Consider the following 17,169-nt stretch of genomic DNA (forward strand, 5'->3'; position numbering starts at 1 on the left):
TAGGTCCCTCATGGAGCCATTTATCAGTTCTTCAGCATTTCATTTTATTGGTGTGGGTGGGGTTCATGGTTTCTTCTCAGTGAATTTCTTCAATAAGAGCGAGTGGGTAATGTTTTTATGAGCCCCCAGTATGTGGGGTTGCCTTGCTCTAGCCTTTATTCATTCAACTCAGTAAGATCAAATCCCTTCACTCCTTAATCTTTTCTCCTGAAAGTAGTATAATGCCCATACACATACTACAAAGACTTTTGTCTTCTGGACTTCACTGTTACAGAGGAAACATTTGAGATCAGCTGGATTGGCATGATTTTACTGATAATGTTTTTGTTGTCATTTTCAATCTGGGTGCTCATGTTTTCCTCCATCTTTGCTATTTTTAAAAAATGGTCATGATGTTATGAGATATAGTTCATTTTTCACTGATTTGCTTGGGATGCAGCAAGCTCTTTGGTTTGATCGTTGCTTCTGTTAACAATAATACTAGCAGTTTTCTGACTTTGAACATTTACATGGACATTTAACTAGAGAGACCTTGGGAATGCTAGTCTACATTTAGTTTACATCTGATGAAGTAGGCAGTTGGAATTAATTCTGGGGCGCCTTGGGATCCCGTCTAATTACTCTGTGGTAGGTCCAGGGGTCTTATTTTTCTGGTGCTCACAGAAATCTCATTAAGCTATTCTAAAATGATTCTCCACTCCAATGTTGTTTCTGAGACAATGCAGGCTTTTCTCTGATCAAGATCTCGGGTGACTATAGAAGACAGTAGATGTTGGGGCCTATTAGGATCTGGGTATGCATCCCTATAAAATGATGCCCACCCTGCAAAACAACCTTGCTAGGAACTGGGCTACAGGCTTGATGTGTCCAAAACCATAAGCTCATTTTAGACCTAAGTGTGGTCTATCAGGTGATTCCAAGACAAACTGAGTTATAGCAGAAGTGTACACTGAGTTGTCATTCAGAGTGAACCTTAAAAACAGAGGTTCGGTTGGCAGAGGCCTCTTAGCCATGAATTGGGGGTTACTTTTGAGCCCCTTGATTCTCAAACATGAGAATCAGTTGAAAACCTGCAGAAATAAACACTTAACTCCTCTCTCCCTCTAGCGATATAACATTATATGCCTTTCATTCTTTTGAAAAGTAGTTGGCTTTGTCAGCAATCATCTTCTGTTCAGGCTAAATTTACTTTTATGTGAAATAGAAATCAGGAAAACACTAGAATTATTTTAAGCAAAATATCAAAATTGAAATAAACCAACATATGTCTGTGAAACATGTATAACTCTCAATCAAAAATAAGTACAACTTTCATAAATTTCTTAAAATATTCTAGCATGCAAAATCTAGACAACTTACTTAAATAGATGGTGTTGTGACATATTTAGTTATTCTTTCTCCTTTGTTCATCCTCTACGTAAAGGTAAAAATTGAAATAACCAAAACCTGACCCAACTCTGGTCACCCCTTCACGAACAATGTACTAATCTGTTGTACTGATAAAAAGTAAGAGCATTGAGGAATTTTATAACATTTCTTGCAGTAAGTTTAAGTTATACCTGCTAATTTTTAATGTAAACTGTGTTCAATTTAACATTCTTTGCTTCTGTTTCCCTTACCACCCCTACATTCCTCTCTAAGATGTAATGCTTCTTAATTGCATTAAACGTATTGTGTTTTGTTCTTGTAGTTTTTAAATTACAGTTTTCCTTGCACTGGGAACTCGAATGGCATCAAAATTGCTGAAGGGACATATATATTCCAGGGCTTAGCACCAAAGAGCAAATTAAAGGATAAACACCCATCTCACATTTATGCTTTGTATGTAGGCATTCTCTAACATGTTTTCTGTTAGACTGTCACTTCAAGGATTGAAATCACTTTGACCCTCTTATAATAGCTGATATTTTGCACACAGAAGACAGTAAGTAAATGTTACCATCAATAAATATTACTGACAAACCAATGAAACATTTCTTAAGATCTTCAACTTTTCGTTTACAATTCTTCTCTTCAAGAACCAGATAACAAAGTTTATTTAAAAATAGAGATAAATAAAACTATAACTTTATTTGGAATGTGATTTAGTACTAGGTGGATTGTCTTCTTGTTCCTTTTTAAAAGCATGTTGAAAACTTTATCTCATTAAGCTTGGCGTCACCCTATATATTAAAAAGGTCACTCTTGGATGTTGAAAACCACTTAAGATAGAATTAAGAAAGCTTATTATCATAATGATTGAGCAGACACATGTCCTTTTCATCTCTAACTCTTGGGCCTTCAATTTCTTTTCTTTTTTTTTTCTCAAACATCACTGATTCTTTTGTTGTTGTTAGTTTATTAGTTGTGAAAAGTTTCTTCCTTCCTGATTCCTTCAATTTAGACCAATTTGGAAATGGAAAAGTGTGTTAATTTTTTAACAAATCTTTAAGACATGCTTTACTGTATTTTTATTAACCGAGCCAGATGGCTCACAGCAAATTTTCTCTGACATAAGTAATCACAAAAATCAGTTTGGGACACAAATCTGGTATGGAAAGTGGCAAGTATATTCAGTAGAAAAATGCAGTTCACACAAACATATGGATATTTTTACAAGTAATACTGTTACTATTTGGATTTCATTTTATTTTTTTTGTTATAGGCTAAGAACAAACTAAGGACATTTATTTTTCCTGTCCCCCACAACCCCAAACATTCAAGGTCCTTCTCAGCAACCAAAAATTATTTTCTTTTTGCAGTTTGAAGGTTGCAAGAAGGCCTTTTCGAGGCTCGAAAATCTCAAGATTCATTTGCGGAGCCACACAGGCGAGAAGCCGTATTTGTGCCAGCATCCGGGCTGTCAGAAGGCATTCAGTAACTCCAGTGACCGCGCCAAGCACCAGAGGACACATCTGGACACTGTAAGAATGGCAGGAGCTTTCCAACTTCCAGCCTCAAGTCCCGGTGTGAGGAAGTGCCCGTTTGATAGTGGGATGGTGAAGGTGTTTGCTTTATGACCTGCAGGTTATAGGGACAATGCCAAGGGCAGCAGTGAAACCTGGTAAAGAGCCAGAAGGGGCCCTGTTTGGTTCTTTCTTTTCCTTTTTCTGTAGTAACAGGTTATCCTAAATATTACAGCTGCTGGGACAAAAGGGTTCATATATAAAGCAGAAACACTTTAGGGGCTGTTATCTATAACAGATTTTAGTACAGAGAATGACTGCTAGAGATCGGACCTTAAAATAAATATTCAGATATCAAGATGTACTAAGATAGATAAGATACTCTATTGCTAGAAACAGGAAGCAATTTTTTTTTTCCTATTTTAGTTCTTTATTTCTTGACATAAGAACGTTGAGACTGGCCTGCTTTTTGAAAGTGAATCTGGCCTTTTGCTTTAGAAACCACCTGGTATTTTCACCTTCAAGTGATCTAAAAAGAATCAGCAAATCTATCCCAAGGGTCCCGTTTCATCACTCTTCCTCTGTGTTAACAGCCACATATCCACTGACATACAACCTATGAGAACAATTTATTTTCATTATTATGCATTAATTCTCTTAGTGCTGAAAGATTGTGTTCACTTGCTAATGCCCTTTCCATGACTCTGTCTGTTGTTTTCTCAATTATGTTGATTGTCCTCCTTTGCATTTCTCAGGTTTTGATGCCATTTTTTTTTACATGAGGCTAGGTGGACTATATATAATTTTAGTTCACTTAACAAAGCCATCAGGGTAAATGTATTATACACATCACAGATCTCTTATCCCACGTTCTTGCAAGTAATGTATTCATGACAGTACTTTTTTAGTGTTAACATTCTGATGTCTATTATTAAACTACTTCAGAATTTGAATTTTGAAAAGATACTGTTATTTCTACACACCTTCTCATACATATTTAAGATTCTTCTGATGTTATAGCTGACATATTTATTAAATTTTATATTAGTCGCTATTAGTCATATTGATAGCAGTCATTTTAGCTATATGTCACATAACCTTTCTAAACAGAATTATATCCTAATATACATAATGTGATGGTTTGCCTAGTAAACATCTGAAATATAATTAGAGTAATGTGGCTATAAGATGGACCCTTTCTGTTCTAGCTGAATCAAATTCAATGAATTTAGGGCCAACAAAATGGAATATTAAATGAATAAATTTGGTGAATAGCAGTATTTTTTAAAAGTAGAAATAGGAAAGAGAATGAATTATGTTTAAATGCCCTATTTTGTATGTCTAAAATGGTCTTGGTAGAATCTCATAAATTTTACAATTTGTCATTAAACTTTATCATGGAAGAATGAACATTCATGAGACAAGATTGTCTTGAGAAATTGCTTCTACTCTAGCTAGTTATCTGGAGTTTCAAAGAACTATTGTGAGGCTAAGTGTTATGGTTCTACAATACCCTTCTTTGCTTGGAGCTAATTTTAGCTAATCAAACCAAGAGCATTTTCTAAAGTCATTTTGAATTTAAAAAATCCCTTTGGAAAACTTTTGAGAAAAGCTACCTAAGATAATAATTTCATGATTCAGTTCAGTGCAGTAGCTTTTAAAACTTAACTGTTTTTTTTCAGTATTTCTCCATTAAATCTTTTAAAACCATCATTTTTTTCTTTGAAATCCAAACTACCTTCTTGTTGCTTGAAGAATTTATTATTAAAATTTAGGTCCACATTCCCTTTCATTAAGTACTCCTTATGCTAATAACTCCTTATATTAATACGATCAGAATTTTAGATAAAGTATCTTTCTTCAGTTAAATGGATTCTTTACTTCTAGGAAAATGATTTGCCCATAAAGATGACTGAGTCCATAATTCTAACCCTGGAAAGTGTTACTAAATCATTTCTCTATTAGCATCTTAATGTCTAAACAAGGGGAATAATTTTATAGTATAAATGGAAAATAATGAAGAATATAGTTTGATGAAGTGTAACATGCCATTTAAAGCTTAGGTAATCTGAGTTAAAATGACCGGTACACTTTACCACTTAGACCAATCCTTGGCATTGCTGTTTTGACATACTGATTCCAGGTGGCTGATAACAAGGGAGAGAGTGAAAGCTAGCTGGGAGGAATGGTCAGTATTCAAGCCTTTTTCAAGAGTATCTCAAAATCAAATCCAAAATGACATTAACCATTTCTTATCTTTCCAACCGAAGTAATGGTGACCATTGTAATAATAATGGCATCAGTTTATATAATGCATTAATATTCCCCCCAATTTTTATGTACAGCATCTCTAATGTAACACATGAACTTATGTGGTCATAACATGACTGCCAGTAAAGATGTTGGCTTATTTTCCCCCAGGCAGGAAAGGGAAGACTAGGGGAAAAAAACTGTGTGAACCCAGGAAAGATTCCCAGGTTAAAGAAAACCTTTGTTGACCCAATGGAAACATCTTGGCATATGACTTCAGCCCATAATTGGCTCATCATTTTGCAGAAACTGTGACTTATTGAGAGGCTGGTTCATCCATTGTTCATTGTTAGATCCCTGATATGTGATACAATGTCTAGCACATTATGGAAGCAAAAGAGCTGCTGAGTGATTCATTCATTCAGTCAGTCAGTTAGTCAATGAACAAACATATCAGATAATCAAACTTAGAATTCAAATTAGGATTGTCAAACTAAATTATATATTCATGACTTTATCTTGTTCTTGGAATAAAAATTAGCAACAATAGCAATAAGAAAGTGAAACACATATATGGTTTTTAGAAAGCAAATAATATAATTCACACAAATGTTGGCCTACAAAATGACAAGCAAGTGCATGAAAACAGAAACAAAATATAAATTGTAAGGAAAACAACCTGAATTTTGGGGGGAGTGGGGTTGGTCGATAGAATAGCATGTTTCTAAAGGGAAAACTCTATTGTAGAGACAGTTTCAGTTCTCTTCCTCACATTTCACCTCATGTAGGCACAAATTTAATATCTCACCAGATGAGATACTAAGTAGATGAGTGACAGCTAATACATCTTATAAACGCAGTTAATCTTGTAGGTTTTTTTTTTTCACTTCTTAAGAAAGTTTTTATTTATTCTACAGTATAAAAGTCACATTCTCAAACCTTTGGTTTGAATTTAGTTGTTACAGTAGGAATAGTTGCTAAAATTTGAATCAATGTATAATGCTCTCATTCAGTCATTCCTAATTATCATGTACCAATCACCAGGGTCATAAAAATAAAAAAGATTCTAGACTCTGTCTTGGGCTCCACACCTTACATCTCTCAGGCACATGGGCGAATTGGAATAGCCAGAACTTGTTTTCTTTCTCGTCGTGCTCAGCTAAGAACTTATTCACCTAATCTAGGCTTAGCAGGACTCCTCTGCAACTAATAATATTAATGTTTCTTTGGCTGATTTTTCATGTGTCTGTTGTTTGAAACCTGCTGTCTTCTACTTACTTTCCACTAATTTTCCCTTTTAATTCTCTCCCTCTCTCTTTCTGAATCAGGTTTCTTCTGAAACATTACCAGTCTTTTCTGGACTTTTCTACAGCTTCTTTATACCTGAACTCTTAAAGAATATGTGTTTCCTAATTTCTGACAGTACCAGAGATTGTTTTCAGGGGAACATAATTGTAAGTATGACTGGAGATACTAATAATTTTCATATTGAAAAATGCCACAGGAGGTTTCGTGGCAAGAGGGCATTCTGTAGCAGTCTCTTAAAAATCTTCAAAGATAAGCCATCTCTATGTTTTTTGAAAGTTTATTCTTCTCTTTGCCTTGATGCAAACTTACTGGGCTTTCTAATTAAAATGCATGAGTATCACATAGCAATTCACATCAATCAGTTGGCAACAGTTCATGCTCTGAAGTCAGTAGTCTTTGAGTAAATCTTCCTCAGTTACCTTTATGATTTAACCACAGCTCTTTCTTTCTTTCTTATTTAGAAACCTTATGCTTGTCAAATTCCGGGATGCACCAAACGCTACACAGACCCAAGTTCCTTAAGAAAGCATGTGAAGGCACATTCTTCCAAAGATCAGCAAGCAAGGAAAAAGGTAATTTTAAATGAAAATTTATCCAGCCAGAAAAGCACATTTAAATTCCTCTTGCAGTACTGGGAGCTTCTGTGGGACATTGGTAGTCCTAATGCTTCTCAAAGTGTAACATATTTTTGACTCTGAGTAGAGAAGTCTTTCATGAAGTAGTAGCAAGGCTGTGATTTTCATAATTGATGTAATCAGATGTGAATTTCTGGGGAGGATTTGTATAATAGAAGTTGATGAAATTAGTGAAAGTCACCAAAACTGGAAAGTAACAAAATTAAGTCCAAATTGTTAAAGAAAATTGAATTGGGAAAACAACCCAACAAATACTCTTTCTGGTGATAAGTGCTTAATAAATATCAATACAAAACATAAAATATCAATTGGCTAAAATTATTTGCTCTGACAAAGATGGTAGGATGAGTATGTATAGAGCATTGTTCCCTTTAAGCTTAGGAAAAACATGTTTCTTAATAGGTACCATATATGAAAGTCTGAGAAAAAAATTGAACCTAAAATCACTTTTGACATCACTGAGGGCTTAGTGCATCTCTCAGAGTTCTTAGAAGCTGTAGTATCTCTCAGATTTGGAAGAAATGTTAAAGATCAACCTGCCAACCGACTTATCCTCCTGACTTCATAAGCAGCAAGTGGTTGACAATACTGTTCTTTAACATCTTGAGAAACAAAGAACTTACTGCCTTTCAAGGCATTTTCTTTTTTTTTTTAATTTCTATTTATATAATGTTCCAAAACAGGCAAAATTTTGAAAGTGTACTAGAGATTCTGATACAAGGAAAACAGTAGAAAAGTTCAAGCAAGTCATGAACAACGTTTAGTATAGTACTGGAGGCAGGGAGGCAGAGGAGTACAGCGAAGGGAGCATGCCACAGGAGGCTCATGAGGTGGCATATTGCATTTGTTAATTGCATGGTTTGAACTGTAAATATACGTTCAGTTCAGTTCAGTCGCTCAGTTGTGTCCAACTCCTTGCGGCCCCATGAATTGCAGCACGCCAGGCCTCCCTGTCCATCACCAACTCCCGGAGTTCACTCAGACTCGCGTCCATCGAGTCAGTGATGCCATCCAGCCATCTCATCCTCTGTCGGCCCCTTCTCCTCCTGCCCCCAATCCCTCCCAGCATCAGGGCCTTTTCCAGTGAGTCAACTCTTTGCGTGAAGTGGCCAAAGTACTGGAGTTTCAGCTTTAGCATCATTCCTTCCAAAGAATACCAGACTTTGTAAATTTTTGGAACAAAAAGTATGTTCTGATTATGGCAGAAAATATGTTGACCTGACCTTGTTTTTTCACTTGTGTTTAGATGGGTACTTAATTCATTTAAGAGTCCTTCATAACAAATTTAAGGGAAGTTTAAGACTAAACTTATTTCAAGTGACTGAACACTGTTGTTCAGTTGCTAATTCATGTCCTACTCTTTGTGATCCCATTAGCACACCAGGCTTTCCTGTCCTTCACTTTCTCCTGGAGTTTGCTCAGACTCATTTGCTCAGACTCATTGAGTCAGTGATACCTGTGATCTCCTATGGTTTTATTAAACTCTATGGCATGGTTTTCAGGTCACCATGGCATCGAGCTAACCAGAATCTTTCATTCTTTTATGATTTATAGGGATTTAGTTCTTTTATTTGGGGATATGCTCTGTAACCTTTTTGTTACTTGAGCTTTTTCTTCCTTGGGAGGTAAAGGCCAGTTGAGGGCTCATATATGGAAATAATTTGGCCTCTCCACTGTGAGTTAGAAAAATGTCCAGTTAGAAAAATTTGATAAAAGTTCTTTTGTAAAATAGATATTCTTAATGGCATACAAGCCCACTGTTATAAGTCAGTTGTTAAAATTATTTATTTTTCCTCTGTCAATATAGTTGAAAGTGAAAGTGTTAGTCACTCAGTCATGTCTGACTCTTTGTGAACCCATGGACTGTAGCCCGCCAGGCTCTCTGTCCATGGAATTCTCCAGGCAAGATACTGGAGTACATAGCCATTCCCTTCTCCAGGGGATCTTCCATACCCAGGGATCTAACTGTTGTCTTCTGCACTGCAGGCAGATTCTTTACTGTCTGAACCACTAGAAAAGCCCACATAAGTATAGTTAAATCTCTTTAATTGGAATCCCAGTCAACTGATAATAGATGATCATTATCAACATGTCATAATAGATGGTCATTCAACATGGATTGGAGTATGTTCCTGTATTTTAAAACAGCAAAGGAACTAAGTGAATTAATGATAAGAATAAAGTTTTAAGAAGCATGTTTAATATTCTTAAAATAACACACCATGTTTATAATGACATACTGTTAATTGCTTAGGAGGACCACTGTCTAATGGTTTTTGTCATTATCCATGTGTATCTTATAAACTTGAAATAATTAGTTGTGTTTCTTAAACAAAAAATCCTCTTGCTGAGTTTTTTCCCCCTAAATCTGACCATTCTCTACCTCCAAGTTGTCCCAAATGTATGAGGTTTTACTGTATCAGCAAATTTGTTATAAGATTCAAGAGTACCTTCATAGAGAATAACAATTGTCGTGGACAGGACAGAATATAAGTCTCACACGTAGACAAATAAGCAGTAATATGATATTCAACCCAAGAGAGTAACCTAGGTTGACAGTAGGTGTGAAAACATAATGCAATATTTTTAGAAGTTATTAATAGCTTATATTGCTCAAACACAGAGTATTTCAGCTTCTTTATAAGGGAAGAGTAGTTTTGATTCTGCGAAAGATGTTTGAAGCACTAATTTAAAGAAGATAATCAGATCTTAAGACTATAAATTTGTAAACAGTTTTTAAGAACCTTTAATAGACAATCTGGATAAAAGTATATACTTTCAAGGGGCAGAATTACAATCTAATGTCAAATATTACAATATTCTCTTAATTTTGTCTTATGTAAAATGAGGTATTATCACTCCAATGATTCAGCTTTTGTTGTTCACTCTTTCCTGCAAGTGACTGAATTGGATTTGGCCAACTTTATTTGCTTAGTCTTTAGTGACAAGTTTACTGTGTTTACTTTCCAAATTTTAACCTGGCCTTTTAATCTGAAGATTTAAAAAATCCTGTGTGGATTTTTGAAGGACTAATTCATGGAAATTAAAATGATGAAAGTTGCTCTATCCAATAAACAGAGGTAATGTCACTCCCAGGAAAAGCAGTGCTAATAAACCTGAAATCAGTCAATCCACAGTTTCAAACCTTGCACCAGTGTATTGGTGTGTAGTATTTACATGTAGACTGTTACTAGACCTCGGAGAGATTCTAATTACTAATGCACATCAGGGCTTGGTATTTGGAGTATTTCCTGGCAGCAATGATTTAAAAAAGTAAGAAACAATAACCCTTTTAAAGCAGAATTAAGATTATTTATGACTTTAATTAAAAATTGAAAATTGGCATTATTTCAAAAAGCCTTTACAAAAATGTGAATTCATCAAAAATAACCATAAAAATTCCAAGGTGATAAAGGCACAGTGGAGTAATGGTCCCAGCCCTAGGGAATTGTTTTGTTGAAAAGAATAAAACTCTTTTCTGTCACACCCTGTTAGTCATGGACTCCTTTAATATACCCTGCCTGCCTGCCTGCCTCTAATCCTCTTTTCAACCTCCCCCTGGACACTAAATGACATTATTTTGGTCTTAACATGGCTGGCTTTATGAAGCCTTTCTCTGAAATCATGGCCAGTGACAAGCCACCCTCACCCGTAAGACAAATGTTTATTAGGAGGGGTAGAGATCTCGCTAGTGATGCCCTGGTCATGGGCATGGGGCCCTTTCCCACACCTGTTAGATCCTACTGAAAACCAAGAACCTGAAAACTCAGCTAAATATTATTCAAGCTGTGAAAACAAAGGAAAAAGAAAAAAACCTCTTCTGCAAAAGAATTGAGATGATTTGGCTCATTGCATGCAGAGTAACTTTTCTCTTTGTCTGATGTGTGCACACCCACACATCCCATCAGCTGATGTACAGACTTTTTCCATAGAATGTGCTTTGCAGATCTTGAGGCCATTAAATAGAGGGCTACACAGATAAATGAGTAGCAAAATACTCAAGTCACCAGCTATGGTCTCCAGTGAGAATAGAATTCAGTCTACAGAGCAGAAGGCAGAATCTGTCCTTCAATTTTGTCTGATAATGAGTGGGGAAATAAGAAAAGACTAAGACAATAAGCCACTTGAAATTCTCCTCAAGGCTGTGAGCTTTGTTAGAAATTTTCAGTTTCACCTTGCAAGTCCCATAAGCAGGGAGGTTTCCTTCAACTCTGGCCTGCTATCCAAATGGACTTTTAAAAAGTGAATGAAAAGAATACTCGGCCAGAAGTTAGAGATGACGTGAATCCTTTGTCCATTTCACACTTCCACAAAGATTCCAAACTTTGGGTGTGATTTATTAAATGTTTGTGAAACATTCACCTTTGACTCACTGTAGTTAGCTTTCACTTTTGTGATCTCAACACTGGCTGTTTTAAACCAAGCAAGTGTAGCATTTGAAGTGTATGTGAATGCAACATGTATATGTATTTTCTACTTGGAAAACAGCTCTATATAGCTTTCTGGCTGAAATAGAATTGCTTATTTAATGCAACTCTCTTCATGTAGAACTGGTAATACTCTGGAATCTGCTCAGAGCCACCAGCACCCCATATATACTCAAAACGATAAACAATTTCATTAAATACAACATAGGCTCACCTTGTTTTGTGCAGTTGTTGAAATCTTCAAAAAGCTATGTGGAAAAAATACATTTTCCCCTAAATGAAAGCATGTATAGAAGAGTTAGTGGGACTTAACTTTTTCTCTCAGTTATTTTGTGTCATCATCTACATGGCATATGGAATATACAGATGAAGTACACAGTCAGAGGTCCTCCCAGATTTTGACAGTCTTTTTTCCTTCATCCTTCCCCCTCCTTCCTTCCATTTTTTCCTGCTCAGGAATAAATTAAGAATCACTCTAACTCTCAATGGAATGTCAGTCATAAACGCATATTATAGACATAACATTTCAAGATGAACTGGTAGCTTCTCTTCTTCCGCTCACATTTAGGGAATCATATTGGAATTTGAGTAAAACTGATGTTATTACAGCAATGACATTAAAATGGCACTGGTGTGTGTGTGTGTTTGTGTTTGAGTCACTTATTAACTTTTCTACTTAACAGTTGTTGCTGACAGATTACTTACATTACACCTCCAAATGATGGTGAGACATATTACCTGCCTGAATGTCCTGATGTCTCAGTTGAGGGTAACAGATTTCAAGAAAGGCACTAGGTATGCTTTTGTAAAATAAACAATTTCAGTTCAAAATAGTGATGCTAACTAATAACTAAATGTAAATGAAAAAAAAAGCCAAGTTAACCCCCAGTTGATAATACTGATTTGGAGTTGAAACCAGTTGCCTGGAGACTTCTATTTAAAGCAGATCCAATATGAAACCAGCTGTGCTTTTGAGAACATTTTAATGCTACATGATGATTGGAGCCAATGAAAAGGAATTGAAAATTCACATTTGGTGATGGAAAGTGGAAGAGTAGAGATGGTTGTCCATGAGAGTAAATAGATAGTTAGAAAAATATTCTGTTCCTTTCTGGAGAGATCAGAGAAACTGTCTTTGGCCTTGTGAATACAGAAAAATAAATACTCGCATCTCTGAGCCTAGCTCAAGTGTCTTTTTTAGCCCTTAAAGCAGTGTTTCCCAAAGTGTTTTCTCTAGAACACAATCTACAGAATCTTATCAGGTAATTCTTTTAGAAAGTTGTTTTGTTATCATATAAACTTGGGAATGCTGAGTTGAATAATATTCAATGGATTCCCTCTTGTAAGAGTTCTCAGAGCTTTAGATACACCAATATTCCAGATGGAAAAAAACATTAATTCGATTGATTTAATTCAGTATTACTTGGCCAACAAAACAATCTTCTTTTTCTTCTAGAACATCTTATCAAACTACTCTTCTGTAAATTATTTGAGAAATACATTCTCAAGTAATTTATTCCATTCAACAAATATTTATTAAGCACCTACTGTGTGTTAAGCATTGGATTAGACCCATGAATGCAAGTGTGCATAAGACAGACATATTCTTTGTCCTCATAGAGCCAAACTATCTTGATGAAATCCAGCAATAATAAAAAAGATGAACAAAAAATAATATAAACATAGGCAAGGAAGCAGTGAGGAAGTTGACATGGAGGTAAAAGAGGGGAAACTGTTGAGGTGGGATGGTCAGAAACACTCAAATGACCACTTTAGAAATGAGAAAACTATTGCCTGCAAAAAAATTTAAAACTCTGCTTAAGTTGAAACTTTGTACCTTTCTGTTTGAGCTTCTTTTAAAAGATTCGACTGCTGAGAGCATAGCAGTAGATGTCAGAATCATCTTACTTTGTTGTAGTTAAACTTTTTGGCAGCCTTTCCTCAGTTGGCATTAGAGGAACTGGATGCTAGACAATGAAAAGCATTACTTGTATCTCCCACCTGAAAAAATGACTCATAGGCAGCATTTCGGGCCATAGGGTTGCAAAGAGTTGGACGTGACTGAAGCAACTGGGCATGCATGCACATGCACGAGCAGTCAGCATAAGTAGCAAGTGAGACCCTGCATCAGCTCTGGGATTTAAAAACAAGTGAGAACTAAACTTGCCCTCTTAAAGGTTACATTCCAGCAAGAATACAAGGAGACATGTGCTCTGTGCAGTAGGAGAAATGCTGTGATTAAAGTCACACAGAGCGTGTTTCTGGAACAGGGTATCTGGGAGTTCCTTTGTGACTGATAGACGCTCTTAAGGAGTGAAGTTGTAGTCTCTCTTATTTGAAAGAAATGGGGAGATCTATAGAGTTCTACATTGTTCTTGATTTTATCACAATTCTTTGTCATGTGTGGCACAGTAGTTTTAGTTCTATTCCCCTTGAAAAGTCTTAATTAGAAAAAAAAATAGGAGTATGTGGCGGAGCTCTGGCCAACTATGTGAAGAATGAGGGCCTTAAGACAGGTGCTTTAGTGAGCAGTTCAGGCTGTACAGTGCTTAGCACAGCCACCTTATAGAGATGGTTCCGAGATAATTGCTTTTTTTGATTGATTGACAGAAACCTTCCAAGCTTCTCCTTTCCTTTCTCTTATTAGATTCTGAGGATTCTTGATCAAAATGATTTTGTAATAAAAGCATTTATTTCAGACTTTCTGCTGCCTAAACATTATGTCTTACAATATCATGACAGCTCATCAGGCCCTCCTCGGTTTTGTTCTTTGTCTCCACTTCTGAAGAACCGGTCCCTCGTGCAATTACAGCTTCCTCTGCTAGTTCTCTCTCGTCTTTCCTCTTCAGATTCAGTTGAATTTTGTCTTTGCTACCCATGAGTAATATTTTTCTATTTGTTTGTATCATGAGCTCTAAAGATTCACGTTCAGGTGACTTTACACAGGGGCTTGGATAAGCCTAATGTGAAAACTTTTCATGTGGATACTGGGAAGATGGCTGGGTCTCAAGAGTAGTTTCTGGATTGGATGTCAGAAGGTATGGGCTTCTTCTTTGCAGTACTATGAATTGCTCCTTGACTTTGCTTAAGTTACAGCCCCCCAGTTTTTCCATTTCCCCATCTTCATAGCTATCTTGAACAGCAAACATAGGGCCTCAAAGGTGAGAGGGTAACCATCTTGGTAGAAAGTGTTGTTACACCTACCTGTAATCCAGGGTGGTCTATTGTGAACAACAACAGAACAGTAATGTCCTTGGAAATATTTTTCTTTGTAAGAACTGAATATTTTTGTAGATGAAGACCTCTTTCAGTGATGACTAATAGCTAGTTTCTGTAGGTCATATGGATGCTTGGATGGTGGTACAAAAATGACCCAGAAGAAGGAAAGGAAGTTGAGACCTAAACCAGAGGGAATTGAAATTAAACTTGAATCTGCAATACTTGTTTCTATTCAGAGATTAACCTGGGTCCATGGACCGTAGGGAAATACATGGATGAGTGGGTTCTAGAAAGTCCATGAAATCTCAGAAATTATGTAAAATGTATTTTTCTAAGGAGAAACCCCATAGATTTCACTGACTCTCCAAAATTAAGACTTCTTGATGATAAAAGAGAGAGAATCCCTCCCACCACCACCGCCATACACACACACGAAGGAACACAAGCAGACACTCTGGGAGGGGTGTTATATGTCTGTTACCTTGGTTGCAGTTATGATATCACGGATGTTTGCATAGGTCCAGACTCATCAAGTCGTACATATTACATATGTGCAGTTCCTTGTATATCAATTATACCTCAATAAAGCTGTTATTAAAAAAAAAAAAGACTCTCTGAGCCAAAACCGAAATGTAAGATACCTAGTGACTTTTTCACCTGGCTTTAATTGTAATAAACCCCCACAACTTTGCCCACCTAAGAAGGATCTATGCTTCTTATGTTCTGGAGGATTGACTCCTACTTACCCAACATTTACTGTGTGTCTGATATTTTGATAAGTGCTTGTGAATGCAAAAATGGCAAGATAGGCTCCTTTCCCTTGAGGCAATCAGAGATGTTAAAGATAGATTTTGACAGGTGGTGGGCTGATTGTATAGCTGGTGAATTCAAGTGTGGGGAGTAGGGTGCAATAGATTAATGGAGGAATCTAAAGCAGTTGCACCAGATAGGATGGTATGCGGTTTTACAAGATTATAGAGACCTGGACAAGGATAGTGGCAGTTGAGAGAAAAATGAGTGGACAGGAAGTGGTGATGGATTGGATGCCAGAGATGAAGGGTAGAGTCAGGATGGTACCAGGGTTTCTACTTCCAGGACTGGAGGAGCAGCCCACAGGTGAAATTTCTTCTTTCTCAGGGAAACCTCCGTTCTGCTTTTAAGGCCTTTTCAGCTGATTGGATTAAAAATTGATTAGAAATGTTAATCACTTCTAAAAAATTACCTAGATCAGTGTTTTATTGCATAACTGGGGAGGGAAAGGCTAGCCAAACAGACATGTAAAACTGACCATCACACCCACAAAATAAAATACATTATGTTAAAATTTAACTGAGGCTACTTTATTTGAAGGTGATATTAGTGACAAAAACGGAGCCTGGTAAAACTCAAAATATAATTTATTTTAGTGCAAATTAATTATTCACTAGGAAAACATAAGGAAATTATCAGATATACTAATCTTACTCCCTTTTACTATAACAGTGATGATTCAAAGCAAATTAGTTCATGCAATTAATTTATAGATAGCATGCTAAAAGAGTAGAGGAGGATTATACTTTAAGCAAATAACCAGATGCTTTTTTAAACATGTATTCTGTGTTATGGGCTTCCCTAGGAGACCAGGGTTCAATCCCTAGGTTGGAAAGATCCCCTAGAGAAGGAAGTGGCAACCCACTCCAGTATTCTTGCCTGGGAAATCCCATGGACAGAGGAGCCTGGCAGGCTACAGTCCATGAGTTTTAAGAGTCAGACATGACTTAGCAGCTTAAACAGCAACAATTCTGTGTTATATATCAGAGAACTTACAGAATCATACAAGTTTATCATATGTTAACTTTTAATTCAATCATTTTTGTCATAAGTTTATATCATAATGTTTGTTAATATAGTGTGTTTTTATCATATTAAATGAAATAATGACAGTAAAATGCTTACCATGGTGTCTGGCATGTTATACATGGCCACTAAGGGTTAACTAGTACTACTATAGTTACATCATGTTGTCTACTAAGGGTTGCTAAGAGAGAAGACAAGTTATTGTTGAAATTTTAGTAAGTTGTTTTTCTCCGCTCGAGACTTCTCCATTAATTTATTTTACCCTCGAAGGGATTTTAGCTGTTTAAAAACAATTAAAGGAAACTGAGATCATAACATAACTGTGAATTGTTTATATATCTATTTTGTTTTTTCTTCATACTAGAAACACATTTGTGGTCTTATTTGTGTGTTTTAAAATCTTTACTAGACAAACTTACTGGAGAGAGTCCATGTCTTTTGGTTGAAAATCCCTACCACTTGTCAGTTTTCCCGTGGATAGTGTTATGTGAATGGGAAATGGGTAAATATAGATTTCATACAGGAGAGTTTTCCTGTTATATCCACTTTAGACCTTGTTGTTGTTGTTTTGAATTTGCCTCTGTTAAACTGTTCTCACTGGTGGAATCT

The 17,169-nt window shown here is 36.2% G+C and overlaps 1 protein-coding gene across 6 annotated transcripts in view; it reads left to right on the forward strand.

The window, feature by feature from the left end:
- GLIS3 (GLIS family zinc finger 3) overlaps positions 1-17,169 on the forward strand; it is a 493,388-nt gene that overhangs the window by 370,746 nt on the left and 105,473 nt on the right. For 5 of the 6 annotated variants that reach the window (XM_052644747.1, XM_052644745.1, XM_052644749.1 and 2 more), the window contains 3 exons: positions 2,742-2,903; positions 6,464-6,589; positions 6,905-7,015. In XM_052644747.1, coding sequence (XP_052500707.1) covers positions 2,742-2,903; positions 6,464-6,589; positions 6,905-7,015 — 399 coding nt within the window. The remainder of the gene's footprint in view (positions 1-2,741; positions 2,904-6,463; positions 6,590-6,904; positions 7,016-17,169) is intronic. The other variant, XM_052644746.1, reaches the window with a different exon arrangement.

The sequence above is a fragment of the Budorcas taxicolor genome, chromosome 8, assembly GCF_023091745.1.
Source record: "Budorcas taxicolor isolate Tak-1 chromosome 8, Takin1.1, whole genome shotgun sequence".
Lineage (NCBI taxonomy): Eukaryota > Metazoa > Chordata > Mammalia > Artiodactyla > Bovidae > Budorcas > Budorcas taxicolor.